Below are 18,050 nucleotides of genomic sequence, written 5' to 3'. Positions count from 1 at the left end.
ACTCATAACAACTTTGGAAACTTCTTATATAACTATTTGTTATATAGGAAATTTAATACTTTGAAAGATATTACCATGTTTTGTGTATATATATATATATATATATATATAATTTCACAGTAAGGAAATAGCTGAAACTGTATAACTGTAACCTATAATATTCTTGGAAATTTGTTCTCTAACTACTTGCTAAATTTCACTTAGAAAGTTATCACTGCTATGTATATATGTTATATTTTACAATAAAAATATGATAAACAAAATTTGACACATTTCAAATAGAAGGCATTCTTCCACCATTTATTTAATTCTTCTTTTATATAGCTCTCACAGGATTAATTTATTCATACAAATCCATTCCACTTATTTTTTAGATTTATTTAGTGTACTTTCTGTGCTTTTAAAATAATTAAACTTAAAATTGTCTTTCATTTATTTGGGAATGTTAACACTATCTAGAAGAGTTATTGATATTTTGTAATAATTTTACAAATAATCACCTTCTTAAATTTTCTTCCCGTTTCATTTAGACTTCTATTCATTCTCCAATATTTCCCAGGAAAATATAGAACCAAATCTACTGAAAATATGTTTTCAAATTTCTGATATTTATTTCTTTAAATGTTTAGTTTTATTGACTGGTATAAACAGAACAGTAGAAATCATGCTCATCAATGCCATTTCCTAAATTTCACACATTAATTCTATTAGGATTTCTGATAGCTTTGGATCAAGATAACTTCTGAGGAGGGAAGGAAACATACATTTTTTGACTCTATTATGAAAATTTACATGGCGGGCAAATTTGCTATTTAAGCAGGTGATTATATGACTTACCTCTTTGAACTCTTTATATAGCAATTTGTAACAATGACTACATTATTCATTAAATACCACTGCACTTCTGGAATAAAAACACTTAATCTTGGTGCTTTTTTTTGCATGTGTGCCAGATTCTGCTTTGCTAATATTTTATTTCAGAATCCTTAATTGATACTCATAAGTGTTCTAAAAATATTTACCAGAGTAAGTTATTCAGTAACTTGTTCAGTTCTATGCTTACTTAATATAGTTAAAAAAGTGTGCCGTAGGTATGTGCATACAGAAATATAGCTTGAAGTGCACTTTTGTTCATAAATGATCCCATGTATATACAATGATTTGGCAAACAAGAAATCTAATTTTCCAGATATGAGTATGGTAGGAAAAAAAATTCTAGTGTAAAATATTTAAAAAGATTTCTAAATGGCATAGGGCCTTTGCAAAAAAAACAAAATATGAAAAAATATTAATAGAATATATAGGGAATGTGAGGGGATGTGGGAATATGGCAGAGTAAGCAGTTCTAGGAGTCAGTCTTGCCACCAGAATAGCTATTAAACACGTAGGAACTGCATGAAACAACTGTTTTGAAACTCCAGTGGTGAGTAGAATTCTATGCAGCTCCAGGGAAGAGTGACAGGAGGAGGCTGGGAAATTACAATAAAGGCCAATAAATCATTCTCTCTGTGTTACCAGCACCCATCACTTACTCTCATGGCAGGATGCCTTGTCTCAGGTCCCTGGCTGAATCACTGGTGACAGAAAGGGACTTAAAAATCTTCTTCCCCAAGACCAGGGGTGGGCAGGGCTGATCACTGATCATGGCTTTTTATTAGCAACTTTGGATCACTGAGTGACAACCTGCTCCAGACAAAGTCTGCAGCAGAGGAAGTTAAAGACTCTACACTTCCTCAGGGCTGCAGGGAACAAGCTAAAGTGCTGCCTTTGCTGGGCTGCTGGTCAAGAAAGTTCAGTTTTGGGAAGCCAGAGAAGAAACTCCTGGTGCCCTTCCTGATTACCTCCCAAGGTCATTTTGTAGCCAGCCTGAGCCCATTTCCTGGGTCCCTGGCCCTGGTTAGTCTGGGAAAGACCTAATTGAGAAACTCCTTTCTGGTGTGTCTCCCCTACCAGAATTTGCCATACAGGCAAAAACAGCTAGAGACAATGAAAGGAGTGTAAGAAACTATAGATTCAGACAGACTGGAGCAAAGTCTTCCCTGCTTTAATCACCTAAAAGAGGGAGGTCTATCTCCTGAGAAATAGAGGGGGCATTCAAATTCTGATAAATAGGGAAATTAAGGAAAAACTAACAAGTACAAGCCCAGGAAAAGACACAGGCCCAGAAATGGCAGGGGGACCCTGCACTCTTCATTCACCTTGGGCAGATCCTCCTGATTGGAAGGATTGGAGCTCAAGACAATCTCTGTCTTATCATCGGCTGGATATAAAAATCAAGAAACAGACATCTCAGGGAATAAATACCAGATTAACATTTTAAAATATTAAAATGTAGAGTATGCAATAAAAGAGTAAAAGTCAAAGAAAGAAATAGGAAATGTTGTCCCATCCAAGGAAAGAGGATACAAAGCCCCAAAACACCAAGGAGGAAGGCCATAATATGGACATACCAAACAAAGACTTTAGAAAAATGATCTTATAAATGCACAAGGAGGTGAAGGAAAATGCAAAGAACTAACGGATATCAGGAAAACAATAAAAGAGCAGTATGAGAATCTCAATAAAGTGATGGCAATTTTCAAAAAAGAAACATACAGAACTACTGGAGTTGAAGGCCACAATAACTGAAATAAAAATTTCTGGGAGGGTTTCAAAAGCACAATGGAGCTAACAGAAGAAACAATCAGTGAATCCAAAGACAAGGCAACGTATATGAGTCAGGCTAAGGAGAAGAAAAAAAAATAATTATAAACAAATGAAACTAGCTTAAGATACCTGTGGGAAACAAACAAGCTCACTAATATATGCTTTATAGGAATATCAAAAGGAAAGAAAGTGAGAAAGGGGGAGAAGGAATATTCAAAGAAATAATGATAGAGAACTTCCTAAACTTAGTGAAAGACATGAACAGGTAAATCCAAGAAGACCCAGAGAACCCCAAATAGGATAATCATGAAGAAAAATACACACCATTTATATTGATCATGCTATCAAATGCAAAGGACAAGGAGAAAGTTCTTTTCTCTCAAGCTGCAAGAGTAAAGAATGTGATATGTAGAATGGAGTCCCTATTAGATTGACTGTGATTTCTCATCAGGAACCTTGGAGGTGTGAAGGTAGTGGGTTAAAATACTTTAAGTGCTGAAGGAAAACAACTGCCAGCCAAGTATTTTTATATTGGGAGAATTTATTTCAACAATGAGAGAAAGATTAAGGCATTACCAGATGAAAAATCTGAGGGAGTTCATCACCATTAGACTTGCATTACAAGCAATGCTAAAGAGAGTTTATTAGGACTAAACATAAAGACACTTGACAGTGGTTCAAAAGCACCATAAAGAAATAAAGACCTCTGATAAAGGTAACCATTTGGGTATTTATAAATGCCAATATTATTGTATGGTATTGTTTCGTATGTAACTCCATTTCTTATTTCCTATGCTAAAACATAAATGCATAAAAATTAATGATAAATCTGTGGTTTGAGACATACAACATATAAAGATATACGTGCTAACAAGTACAAAAAAAGGTAGGAGGTTAGAGGGGTATACAAAATATGTATGTTTGTGATATTGAAATCAAATTTGTATCAAACCAAATATTATTTATATATATATGTATTTATGTGTGTGTGTGTATATATATATACACATATGATATTAAATTGTTACCACTAGGTAACCACAAAAAAACATGAAAAATATATCCAGAGAGGAAAGAAAAGACACTCAATATGGTACAAGAAACAAATCAAATAAATATGAAACTAAACATTAGCAGAGGAATTGAGGTGGGGGAAGAGGATGTCTTACAAAGGCCAAATTGCAAATGGTAGAAAAAAGTCATGCATTATCAATAGTGACCTTAAATATAAATGTATTAAGGTATCCAATGAAGGGTAGAGATTAGCAGAGTGGATTAAAAGAGTATGACCAAAATATACACCATTTACAATACAATCACCTTAAATTCAAAGACACAAAAAGGCTGAAAGTGAAAGGATTGAAAAAATGTATCATGCAATAGTAACTAAAAGAGAACTGGGAAAGCTATGCTAAATATCAGATAAAATAGACTAAGTCAAAAACACAAGGGGTGAAGATGGTCATTATATTCTGATAAAGGGGTAAATTCACCAAGGATATGTAACAATTATAAATATGTATGTGCCTAACTGCAGAGCCCTAAAGGATATGCAGCTAATCCTGACAGATTTCAAAAGAGAAAATGATGGTGCTATATTAATAGTAGGAGAATAATGTATCCCAATTTCATATATTGATAGAAAAGCAAATCAGGAGATCAATAAGGAAACACAAGACTTGAATGGTAATTTAAACCAACTAGACCTAACAGACTTCATCCAACAACAACAGAATACACATTCTTCTTGAGTGTACATGGACCATTTTTCAAGATAGACCATATAGTAGGTCACCAAAAAAAAAAAAAACTCAATAAATTCAAAAATATGAAACCATGCAAAGTATCTTCCATGGCAACAATGGAATGAAGCTACAAATTAATAACTGAGTGAAGGACAGAAAATTCTCAAATATTTGGAAATTAGATAGTATACTCTCAAACAAACAATAGGCTAAAGGGAGAATTAGGAAACATGTTGAGACAAATTAAAATGAAAACACAACACACAAAACTTGTGGAATACAGGAAAGGTAGTGCTGAGAGGGAAATTTATAGCTCTAAAAGCTTACATGAAATAAAGAAAAACTTTAAATCAGAGGCTTAACTCAAAACTGGAAAACTAGACAAAGAAGAGAAAACTAAGCACAAAATGAGCAGAAGTTTGGAAATAATAAAGATGAGAACAGAGTTGAATAAAATAGAGAAAAATATACAATACGATCAACAAACAAAAAGTTGGTTACTTGAAAAGTTCAATAAAATTGATAAATCTTTACCCAGACTGAAAAAAGAAAAATAGAAAGGAAAAAAATAATAAAAATCAGAAATGAAAAAGGGTAACAATACTTCCAAACCATGTGAAATAAAAAGGGCTACATGGGGATACTATGAAAAACTGTATGCCTATAAAATAGATAACTTAGGTGAAATGGAAAATTTTTTTGAAATATATATTACATATACTAACTCAAGAATAAATAGAGATTAAATGAGTCATCAAAAAACTCCCAGCAAAGGGAAGCCCTGGATCAGATAATTTCAGAGGGTTATTTTGCAAACATTCCAAGAATTAACACCAGTTATGATCAAACTCTTACAAAAAAATTGAAGAGGGAACACTTCCTAATTCATTCAAAAAAGCCAATATCACCATCACACCAGAGACACAAGAAAAGTAAATTACAGAACAATATCTCTTATGAATACAGATGCAAAATCCTCAACAAAATACTAACAACCTGAACACAACAGCACATTCAAATAATTATAGTCCATGATCAAGTGGGATTTATTCCTGGTATGCAAGGGTGGGTCAACCTAGGAAAATCGATCAATTTTATACACCATATTAACAGAATGAAGTGGGTGGAACCACATAATTTTCTGAAATGATACAGATAAGCATTTGATAAAAATCTAGCACCCTTTAAAAAAAAAACACACTTTGAACACTAAGAATAGAATAAAACTTCCTCAACATGAAAAAGGGCATATATGAAAAACTTACAATTAATATCCTACATAATGGTGAAAGACTGAAAACTTTCCCTGTAAAATCAGTAACAAAACAAGGATGCTTACTGTCACCTCTGTTATTCAACATTCCACTGGATGTTCTAGCCAAATAAATTAGGCAAGAGAAAGATACAGAAGGCATCCAAATGGAAAAGGAAGAAGTAAAACTGACCCTAGTTGCAGATAGCATGATCATATATACAGAAAATCATAAAAGAATACAATAAAGCTCCAAGAGCTAATTAATGAATTCAGCAAAGTGGTTGGCTGCAGGATCAACACCCAAAAGTCAATAGTATTTCTATACATTATGAATGTAGTTAACAGCACTAAAGTGTATATTTGCAGTGGCCTAAAGGGGAAATGTTAGGGTGTATATATGGTAACAGAACAAAAATTTTAAAAATCCATGGAACAGCACTACAAAGATAGTGAACCCTAAATTAAACCACGAACTATAGTTAGTAGTACAATTACAGAAATGGGCTTTCATCAATTGCAACAAATTTACCAAACAAATGCAAGGTGTTAATAATAGGGTAGTATATGGGAATCTAGTACTTTATGCATGATTGTTTTGTAAACCTACAAACTCTCCAATAAAAAAGAATGTATAAGGGAACGCATTTATCACTGAAGAGAGAGAAAATCTTATATAAGACACAGGAAGCAAAGATCTAATGATATATTAACTAATATTTAAACATGATTTAAAACTTGTTTTAAAAATCACATAAACATGGAAGGAAAACTATGGAGAACTTGAAAATCTTTGCTACATGTCAATAAAACCATATACTCTTTCAGATTATATATTTGTCTCTTAGAAACCTAAATAATGAATTTTTATATCATTAAGATGTTATACATACTTTTCAAACCAGAATCAAATTTTTTATCATTACTTTTCCAAAAACATAAAATTTGTGCTTTTCTTTTACTGACTTTATGCTCGAGTTTTCAACAAAACAATTCATCTGGTCTGTATGTATATATAGAGGATATAAATATAGATGATTGATGATAGAGATATGGCTACAGATGGAGACATAGACATATATGTAGATATAGATTTAGATGTAGATACATAGATATATACATAGTTATATTACACACATATATACCTATTTTTATCCAAAATGCCACAACATATTTATTTCTATTGTCTTATTTTCCCAAGATTTTCTTTTCTGGAACCTCCCTGCACCTGGTCCATTTTGGGGCTGTGCTCTCTAGGGCTGATGCAGAGCTTGTGTTGAGTGATGTAACCCTTGCCACTCTATTCAGTGGAATCCTCAATTCCTTCATCTCCTAGGAAAAATGTTTTCCTCTTTCTAAGTTTCTCTGTTTCTGTCTCCTATTTGACAAAAGTAGGTTTTCAAAAGTTTTCTTGAAAGGGGTGTATTTTTAATTTTTGTAGAATATGGCAAAGCCAACATTGCTCATCACTGTCCATTACCCATAGTCCTTCTAGCCATAAATTTTGATACTTGAATAAGTATAAAGTACCTTCTTGGTTTTCCGCATTGAACTTACCTAAATCATTAGTGTATTGGTCATCTGCATTTCTTTTATTTTAAATGTTCTTTCAAATCCTTCCTCTTTTTGAAATTTGATGAAGTATCTTTTAAATGTTTTGTGTGTCAGGAAAATAATCCAAATTAGTTCTTATCTTATGTTTTTTTGCAGATTTATTTCTGTAATGTATCTTTCAACATTTGGTTTGTTTAAAGTATTTATACTACATCATAAAACTTGTAATAATATGAAGATAAAGTTATCAGTTTTTTCCCTTATCACTTCTTGGTTATTTATCCTGTACAGAAGAACTGTCAACTTCTAAATTAGAATTTTACTTCTGTTTCTTCTAGTTTGCTTATGGTCTTCTGCTATCCTCCTTTATGTGATTTTTTTGTAGTTTGTCCCTACTCTCTCTGAATTGCCACCAGATATTATGCAAAGTCTAATGATGCAATGATGCAACACATTATAGCTCTCCAATCCTTGACCTTATATTTACCTTTGCACCTTCAAAGCAATCTAATCTTCAGCAAACCAGAAAAAAAAAAGTCAGGTGATTTGAAATTTAAATTATATCTTCCAAAAAATTTTGTTTCTTAATACCACCCTTGATGTAACCTCCTGTGTAATGGTCTTAGAGCACAGATGCATCAATAACACCTTTTAGTTTCAAATCATACCTTGCAACCTGCTAAAACGCCCATTCCTAAAGATTCAGCTGAATCATTATTACATCATTCCTTCCCTCCACCAGTCAAGTCCTTCCATGAAATTGCCCTCTTTACTCAGCCATATCTTCTAAGATTCACTCCCCTTACATTTGTAGAATAGATGTTGGTTAACTGAATTATTGTCTGCAATAATTTCATTTTTAAATTGGAACTGTATCTTTCTTGTAACTTTATGTCCTATGCATAGTGTAAACTTTTTCAAAGAGTAAGCAATTTCTAAACCTTGCTTGTTGAATATATGAAATAATAATGCATTTAGAGGGGAATTTAAATTGGATTGAAAAATGGAGGGATGACTGGGCACCAAATCTATACTTTTAAATCCACCATTCTCAAAAAGTTCAAGGGTTCATAGATTTAGTGGGTTGAATGATGTAGCCCAGTTTAGGCATGTTCTTGGTCTTGTTCTGCATTCCAGTAGGGGTGGATTCATTGTAAATAAGATATCTTCAAGATCTTACTTATGGTTAATGTGTGGCCCAAACGAATTGGGCTTGGCTTTAAACTGGATTACTGGAGACTTTTAAGCAGAGTGAATTTCAGACAGAGAGAAACCACCAGAAGCAGTCAGAAGGTGGAAATTAACAAACCCAATGAAAATGAGAAAATGGCAACACATGTATTACCATGTGACAGAAAAGCCAAGGACCAAGGATAGCCAGCAGCCAACCCCAGAATGCCAGAGGCTGACCTTGCTGACACCTCGATTTTGGACTTCTTGCACCTCAAAACCATGAGCCAGTAAATTCTCATTGTGTATGGTGTTCATTTTAGCAGTTAGGAAACTAAAACAATGGGCTAAAGGGACATCTCCACAGACAAGGTATGTTTAATCATTACTCACACACACACACAAAATCTTCCCAGAGCAACTCCTCCTTTTTTGTTTCATGTCTTTTCTAGTATCATTATAATTCTCTGGTTATGCAAGCTGAAAGCACTTACTACATCTTTTCACTATTTTCACCTCTTACATATCTTCAAAGGAATCTCATTCTATGCTTTCCATTCACAAACCAACATCATATACTCACTGATATTTTCATTAAATCTTGCTCTTCTGATACGTATTTCTTTAACCCACATCACTATTTTGTCCTTTCTTGTCTACCGCTCAAATCCTATATAAATGTAAAAATGGTTTTATTAAAGGGCAAATCAGATCAACCTCTAAACCTGATTCGAAAATTTTAGTGGGCATCATTTTATGGAGATTAAAACTCAGCCTAAACTAAAGAATTCTATGATCTACAAAGCATCCTCTTTCAACTGATTTTCCATTTCTGCGCTGCTCCTGTGTGAAAATCTACTCTATTAACACTGCATTGATAACTGTCTGCTAATGTAACAATTCTTTTTCTCATTCTGTCCTATTCACTTTGAGTATCCTGCTTCTGTCACCTTTGCTTCTAGGCTCCTCTGCAGACCAAATACCACTGTTCTATGCCCATCAACAACACTGACCAAAGTTCAGTCAATTTAAATGTCATTTCCTATCTCTAGAAATTAATTTTTAACTTATTATTTGATTGACTGCCATTTTATATCTGTTCCCAGCAGCACAAAATCTCCTGCAGAGCAATATATGAAGGAGCTGCTATCATGGGGATTGAGAAGAGGGTTTTGGCTCTTCTGCTTCTGCAGCTGTGCTGTGTTGGCTGTGGATTGGGTGGGAAGGTCCTGGTGTGGCCCTTTGACATGAGCCATTGGCTCAACATGAAGATCATTCTGGAGGAACTCACAGCAAGGGGTCATGAGGTGACGGTGCTGGTTCCTTCAGACAATTTCATCATGAACCATGACAAGCCTTCCACACCAAACTTCAAGCTGGTTCCTGTGCCAAATGGTGGACAGAGATTTATGAATATAATAAATGAATGTTTGGATGTATCTGTTAATGTCATGCCAAAATTGTCATTCTGGCAATCAGCAATGATACTACAAGACATGTTCCTTCAGTCAACTGGAGAGATTAAAATTCTATGTGAGAATGTCGTGCACAATCAGACTCTCATGAAGAAGCTCAAGGAAACTAACTACAATGTGATGATTATAGATCCTTTTATGCCCTGTGGAGAGCTTGTAGCTGAGTTGCTTGCAATCCCCTTTGTGCACACATTAAGGGCTTCTGTAGCTGGCGTTTTGGAGAAATACTGCGGAAAACTTCCAGCTCCACCTTCCTACGTGCCTGTTCCCACGTCTGGACTAGGAGACAAGATGACTTTTCTGGAAAGGCTGAAAAATCTATTGATTTCCCTTTTTTTTGACTTCTGGTTCCAATCATATGATGTTCAGTTTTGGGATCAGTTTTACAGTGAAGCATTAGGTAAGAGGCTCTGCTTTTCTTTCTAAACTAGTTTCCAAAGTATAAAAAAAAATCTAGCATTATGAAAGAAATTCTTTTTTAAAATCTTGTCTACCTTGTAAAACTCTTCAAGTTTTGCAGTAGCTGTTGGGATGTTAACAGTATTAATTTTCTTGTGGCAATACATTTGACCTGTTCATGAATCTATTAATCAGCATTAGGGAAGTGAATTATAAGTAGCCATCTGCTGTTACCGGCATAGCTCTGTTTCATTTGCTTCCTTTTAAATGAACCCATTCATTAGTGTAAATCTTTTGTTCCTTCCTCTGTCTTTTAAAATAAGTAGGACTTGCTGCTTTGCCCAGGAAAAGAAAGAATGAATGCATGTGCACCACAGTATTATTTTTAAAAATAAATAGGTTTGTAAAATGCTGTAGTTTGTATGACAGTGAAATGTGCAAGTTTTTTCTTTTTAATGTGTGTGTGTGTGTGTGTGTGTTTGTGTACTTGTGTGCTGTCTACCCTGTAAAATCCTTCAAGTGATACCATTGAACTAATTATTAATAACTAATTGTGGGAGTGGAGGCAAGAAATACCATAGTTACCATAGTGACTCTTTCTTTACAGTCATCTAAACATTTCTGTATCTTGCTTTGCTTAAAAATGGTTATCAAAACAGAACAAAATGTAAAATACACAAATAGATGTTAAACCAATGAAGAGATATTGTTTGCAAGGTATGAGAAGTAAATATGTCCAGTTTAGTTACTTTTCAAATAGGATGTGGTTGTATTATTTTACCTTTATTGGTAAAAGTGTAATGCTTGTTTTGTATGTGAAATAACCTTCTTGCCTGACCAGAGTAATAAACTGAAATATGATATACATTAACATGACATTGAATTTGATACATTCTTCACTTTGCCTGAACTTTCTTTAACAACCCTTGAGAAGTTTGAGACTCACTGATTACCTCTCTTGATTTTAAAGAATTTCTCTTGTACCAGGGGACCTCTCCTTCTTAGCTCTTTCATAAATTTTTTATGGAATTTCAGAAAATCTGATGTGAACTGTTGCATCATGGGTGGTCATAACTGAAGAGTTTCTTGGATGCATTATATTTCTTGAGACAGTGTTAGCAGAGCCCTCAAAAATTAAGTAGAGGACACTAAAAGACTCTCCTCAGTGGCTTGCGTTCTGCCATGGGTCTCTGTGGACTTAGGTCCCTGGTCTGGATGTGCATGGATTTCTAACACACTGCTGTGAATCACTCTACAGTGTCTGTCCATGGTAGGAATCATGTTCCTCTGTGTTACCTCTGCAACTCCCAATCTGAGCAGGACTAAGTGATGGGGAAGGGAATGCATACCAACTAGAGGTCTGGGATGGAATTTTCCTACCTGATGTTTTTCTGTTTCTTTGGTTCAGCATATGTAGGTTCCTTTTACCGTCTCTATCTCCTCCATAGTTCTAAGCAAGTGGGATACGTCTTTTTATTCACTACATCTCTGTGTAGGCTTTTTCAAGGAATGCCTTACATCACCCTGTTGATGACATCACCTAACCTCTTCCCTTTTATATGGGTTCCATTTTACAATAAATACCATCTCACTCTATTATTTAGCTTACACAATGGAGATCTCTGCTACCACTACTCCATAGAAAATTCTGGGGCTAATTTTGAATACCTAAGAAGTCATTAAGCTGCTCCATTAAACATTATGCCATCCTTTAGTGGCATAAAAAAGATATATAAAAACTTGAAAATTTTCAGGGCTTTCTGTTTCCTTCTCTATGATCTAGCTTGATTTCCATTGAAGGTGCTTTAGTATAAATAATATCATACCTATTATTAGAGAGATCCTTGTTGGTTCATTGACTTTAAGATAAAAGAGTTACATTCATCTTCTTGATATCTTATCTATTTTTACTCCCCAAAGTACATGTGGAGAATTTTTCTCTTTACAGCTTTGATAAAGTAATAAATAAGGATTCCAAACAAGTTTTTTGAGATTAAGTAAAAGTTTCCCAGGCAATTCCTTACAGAATATCATATTTTTGTCCAAGAAGGTCGTTCTTCTCATGGCTGCACAGTTGTCACAGTGCTGGGGAGTGGCCTCTAGAATATAGTGAGCTGGTGAAGTGTCACAAGATCTATGTAATCTCTGCACTGGAAACATCAATCTTCTTTTCTGTTTCCTGGTTTATTTTCCAGAACTGAGTGGCTCCTTTAAGTACCTGTGGATTCCAATTTATTGATGAATCCAATGTTAAATTATAATTGTTCATGTAGCAGTTTTCAAGCAAAGGAAGCATTATTAAAAATAAAAGCAAATAGAAAACTTTGAGAATTGTTTTGCTGTATTGTTTGGCTTTCCAATATATATTACAGTAACAAAAGAATAGCAATTTTAAAGAAACAATATATTCTCCATTTACCATTTTACTAGAATAGTTCTCCATTTTCTCTTTATTCAGAAAATTATGGATGCTACCCTAGTTTCTATAGTTTTCTAGGGCAAAGGACTGAATGAATTTGACATATTATAAATAAATAGAGGGAAAGGATAGGCTTTTCTATATATAAATTTTGTGGGTTAAAGTTATCCGTAGAAATTATGGCAAAATTTTTAACTTTGTCATCTTTAGCAGTTTTTCTTTTGCTGCAAGTTCTTTCACTGACTTTCATTCCTCTATAGCCTCATGTTCTTCACTAGGCAGATCTGACTGAACATGCATAGTTTCATTTTGATGTCATAAGAAAATTAACAAATACACATGGTTAAAAAATCCAAATACAGCAAAGGTATATATAATAAAATCAATTTCATTTCCATTTTCCCCTAAATTGGCACTATTGACTTTTCTTTTCTGCATATAAAGGTATTTTTATGCATTATTAAACATTGGTATTGTTCATCTTTTGATTTCCCTTTTTACAAAGTGGGAGCAGTTGCTAAATATTCATTTTAACCTCTATATTGTTTACCTAATAGAGATGCAGTGATCATTGGAGTCCATTTCTTTCCTTTTTAATTTACTTCCTCCCTTTCTTCTGGTAAGAATGGACATCTTTATGAATTTATTCTTCTTTTTCATGAATATAGTATCTCTGTCTTAATTTTTCTATAATGGTTTTCAAAAAGGTGTTTATAATTCTAACCATAAAAGACTACTTATACAACATTAATAAAGTTATTGAAATATTTTAAGATGAAGTATATATTTTTATTAAATTTTCTGATTGCTGCCAGTGTATAGAAATTGAAACTGCTATTTCATGTTGTTTTTGTATGAAACAAACTTACCAATCTGACTTATAAAAACATATTACTTGCCTATGTATTTTGGGGTATGCTACATGGAAGTCATATAATCTACAAAAAAAGAAATTTGGATTACTAGATCTCCTGTGTTCCTATTCTCTTTTTTTTCTCTTTTTAAACTGCATTGAATTAAGATATTACTGAAATAAAGTTTTCATTCACACGTATCATTGACTTGTACTCATAGTAAGGGAACACATCTAATAAGTCTGCATAAATGTTTCATCCCATTAGGGCTTTTTGTAGTTGTCTTTCATCAGACTAAGAGATTCTTTCCAATTCCCAGTCTACTAACAGTTATTGAAATTAAGAAAAAAAATAGAGTTTTTTGATTGTTGATATAATTATGTTTTTTCCTTCTTTGCCTGTCAATAAGGTGAATTATACTTTTGATTTTATATATTTTGGATTACCATTTCATTTGTAATAGGAACTCAACATATCCGTGATACCTTCTTTTACTATATGAAGAAATTCAGTTAGCTAAAATTTTTTTAAGGATTAGAGCATCTATTTTATGAAGATTGACTTGATTTTGTTTTTCCATTTTATAAATACCCTTTTTTTCTAATTCCTTTTAATTCCTCTTTTTTAGTTTTACTGTGTTCTTTTATTGATTGCTTAAGTGTATTATTTCATTTAATAATTATTAAAAACTAAAAATTTATTTCAAATTCCACAGTTTTATTTTTAATACTTGTACATCAATCAGGTCTAAACATTTTCTAATTTCTTCTTTGGCAAGAGAGTGCAGAAATGTGTGTTTCAATTCAATTTTGAAGTATAAGTACCAGTTCTCATGACATGAATGCTTTGTAACACACAGCCACAACTGAGTGGCATCAAAGAATGGTTGTTTATTATTTTTCACAAGCCTATGCTTTGGCAGAGTGGTTCTAGTCTCTAATGGGCTTACTTATTCGACTGTGATCAAATGTGGATATAGCACAGGGATCTCTCCTCTTGCCTGAGACATCTACAGGTTTGGGGGTTTACCTGGCTTTTCAGTGTATCGCTTACATCTCTTTAGCAGGCTAGTTTTAGAATGTTCTCATACCAAGGCAAAGGTTAAAGATGAAAAAAAAAAAAAGGAGAAGTACTCAAACACTATTTCATAATTTGGACATGCATGCAGAGAAGTATGAAAATGTGAGGCCATTAATGCAATCAACCTACCACATGGAATTTTTCTATTAAATTCCAATTTATTTGGATTGTAATAAAAAATGTGGTATAAAATTTTTGATTTTTTTATGGCTGGTATATATCAGTTTCTGAGGTATTTGTGATAAAATCAATGTATATTTTGGTGGATTTTTAATTTTTCCCCTTAAATGCTACTGTTTGCTTTAAAGGAATAAAAATCGTGGTATTAGATGCACCCTCATGTGGAACTATCAGCTTCCAAGTGAATCGAAAATATTTTAGTATTTTTAGGGTATGTTTTATTTCTGGTAATACTTATTGAGTAAAAAGCAAACTTTTTAAAATATTAATATGGTTGCATCTTACTTCTCTTGGCAGGCATATTTGTGCACATTTTCCCATCATATTATTTCAAATTTTTATGTCTCAAATTACTAGAAGTTATGTTTTTTTTACCAGAGTATATCTGACTAGTTTTACAATCTAAGGTTTTCTGTTATTGTACCAGAGAATTTTTATTCATTGTAATTTACTTTGAAAATAACTGTACTTAATTTCCAACATTTGTTCCTGGACTTCCTATTTTTAAAATTATTCCCACCCTCCTTATTCTGTGATTTTTATTTGATGGAGTGATATTTTGGTTTCATTTTCTTTTTTCCATATTTTCCTTATACTTGTATGGAATTTAAATGCTGCACCAATATTTGGATGTGCTTTTTTGGTCAGTTTGCACCTGAACTTGTGTTAATTTAATGTGAGTTCAATGTCATTAACTTGGGAATTGTTATCTATTTACATATATTGGGCTATCTGATTTATTTTACTTTTACAATTATTTTATATGTTTTATTTCTCTTTAAATTTTTCACGTTCTTTGCTTCTTTATTATGTTCTTTAGGAATATTTGAATATTCATTTATTTTTGAGTGTTTTCAATCTACTTGTTAAAGATTTATGTCTTGTTTTAGTGACTGCTCATTGATTATTTAAAAAATCCCTGGAGTTAACTGACTTCTTTACTATATTGCTTAATAATATGAAAAGTGTAGAATGTATTGGGTACATATCCTATTCTTAAGCTTATCGGCTTTTTAAGTTTGAATTGGTCAGTTTATTGTTTTTAAACATTTATGTTCTCCATTTATACCAATTAATTTCATGATCTCATCCAATTAAACAGTTTAATTATAATTGTAAGTTGAAGACTCCAAAATTTGCATTTCTTTGTGGCATGTTCTCCCCTTCCCAGCAGCCTTATAAGTCCAACTGCCTACTCCACATCTCCATTTGGATGTCGACTTGTATTTCATAATTTTCTTATTTAAACCTGAGCTCCAGCTGTAACCCCAAACCAAGCATGTTCTTCTTGATAGCTTCACCATTTGATTTCATGGTAACTCATTTCTTCCCAGATACTCACATGAAAAATATGCATAAAAAAATGCATCTGAATCTTTGTCTCCTACTCTGAAAACAATTCACCAGAAATTCATATCAGCTATACTCTCAAAATATATACAGAATTTCATTCTTCTAAGCACATCCATTGGCATAATGCTGTTTAGAGCTAATATCATTTCTCACCAATATTAATAGACTTAACTTTGCACTATAAGCTGCAGTGGAAAAGAGAAAACAAATACCATGCTCTAAGCTGCATGGAAGTGTATTTCTCTCGATGTAACAATTCAAAGGAAGACAGAAAGTTCTGCTTATAAAGTCATACAGGTATCCAGGAACTGAATATGTGATTATTCTGGCATCTCTTAGAGTGTACTTTTTGTCCATAAGGTTAGGAAAGGACATTTGTCTTCTGGCCAAAGAGCAGCTTAAAGAGAAGTAGAGAATAAGAAATACACTTTTTTTTTTTTTAAAAAAAAGCAATCCAAAAATTGTACATTTCAGTTTTTAACATGGTTTCAGCAAGAACATAATAACTTAGGGAGATGAGAAGAGTTTTCTGTAGACATCTAAAAAGGAATATGAATTATCCTATGTTCTAGTTTGCTAATGCTGCAGAATGCAAAACACCAGAGATGGACTGGCTTTTATAAAAAGGGCATTTATTTGGCTATACAGTTACAGTCTTAAGGCCATAAAGTGTCCAAGGTAACACATCAGTAATCAGGTACCTTCACTGGAGGATGGCAAATGGTGTCCGGAAAACCTCTGTTAGCTGGGAAGGCACGTGGCTGGCATCTGCTCCAAAGTTCTGGTTTCAAAATGGCTTTCTCCCAGGACATTCCTCTCTAGCAAGCTTGCTCTTCTTCAAAACATCACTCACAGCTGCCCTCCGTTCAGTCTCTTTGAGTCAGCATGTTTTATATGGCTCCACTGATCAAGGCCCACCCTGAATGGGTGGGGTAACACCTCTATGGGAGTATCCCATCAGTTATCATCTACAGTTGGGTGGGGCGCATCTCCATGCAAACAACCTAATTCAAACATTCCAACTTAATCCCCACTATTCTGTCTGCCCCACAAGATTGCATCAAAGAATATGGCCTTTTCTGGGGGACATAACACATTCAAACCGGCACATCCTATAAGGTATAAAAACTGTCACCCACTGACGTTTCCCCTCCAGTTTGCCTCACCTACAGTAAAGAACTCGGTCATTCAATGATGCTGTCCTCAAAAATTTCTTGCAATTAAAAGCCATCTCATGTGATTCACTGCATAAGATCAAAGAAATTAATTCATTCAATAATAATATTGAGCTGATAGCTTGAATTATATATATATAATTATCTTTTTTATAATTAAATTTTATGCAAATAATATTGTTATATGGAAAGATTTAATGACAAATTTTAGGTTGGCATTCTTGTTTCATAGAATATTATTCCAAATAATTGTTATGAATTTATCAACTTTTTTTTTTAATCATCATTTTATTGAGATATATTCACATACCACGCAGTCATACAAAACAAATTGTACTTTCTATTGTTTACAGTACCATTACATAGTTGTACATTTATCACCTAAATCAATCCCTGACACCTTCATTAGCACACACACAAAAATAACAAGAATAATAATTAGAGTGAAAAAGAGCAATTGAAGTAAAAAAGAACACTGGGTACCTTTCTGTGTTTGTTTCCTTCCGCTACTTTTCTACACATCCATCCATAAACTAGACAAAGTAGAGATTGGTCCTTATGGCTTTCCCAATCCCATTGTCACCCCTCATAAGCTACATTTTTATACAACTGTCTTCGAGATTCATGGGTTCTGGGTTGTAGTTTGATAGTTTCAGGTATCCACCACCAGCTACCCCAATTCTTTAGAACCTAAAAAGGGTTGTCTAAAGTGTGCGTAAGAGTGCCCACCAGAGTGATCTCTCGGCTC

At 33.4% G+C, this 18,050-nt stretch overlaps 1 protein-coding gene across 1 annotated transcript in view; it reads left to right on the top strand.

Annotated features, from left to right (window-relative positions):
* The first annotated feature begins 9,505 nt into the window (after window positions 1-9,505).
* LOC119529485 (UDP-glucuronosyltransferase 2A3-like) overlaps window positions 9,506-18,050 on the top strand; it is a 46,172-nt gene continuing 37,627 nt past the window's right edge. Inside the window, exon 1 of the mRNA XM_037829926.1 lies at window positions 9,506-10,242. Coding sequence (XP_037685854.1) covers window positions 9,519-10,242 — 724 coding nt within the window. The 5' untranslated portion in view covers window positions 9,506-9,518. The remainder of the gene's footprint in view (window positions 10,243-18,050) is intronic.

Source organism: Choloepus didactylus, chromosome 3, assembly GCF_015220235.1.
Source record: "Choloepus didactylus isolate mChoDid1 chromosome 3, mChoDid1.pri, whole genome shotgun sequence".
Lineage (NCBI taxonomy): Eukaryota > Metazoa > Chordata > Mammalia > Pilosa > Megalonychidae > Choloepus > Choloepus didactylus.
The sequence above is the reverse complement of the archived record's forward strand: the minus strand, read 5'-3'. Positions and strand labels throughout refer to the sequence as shown.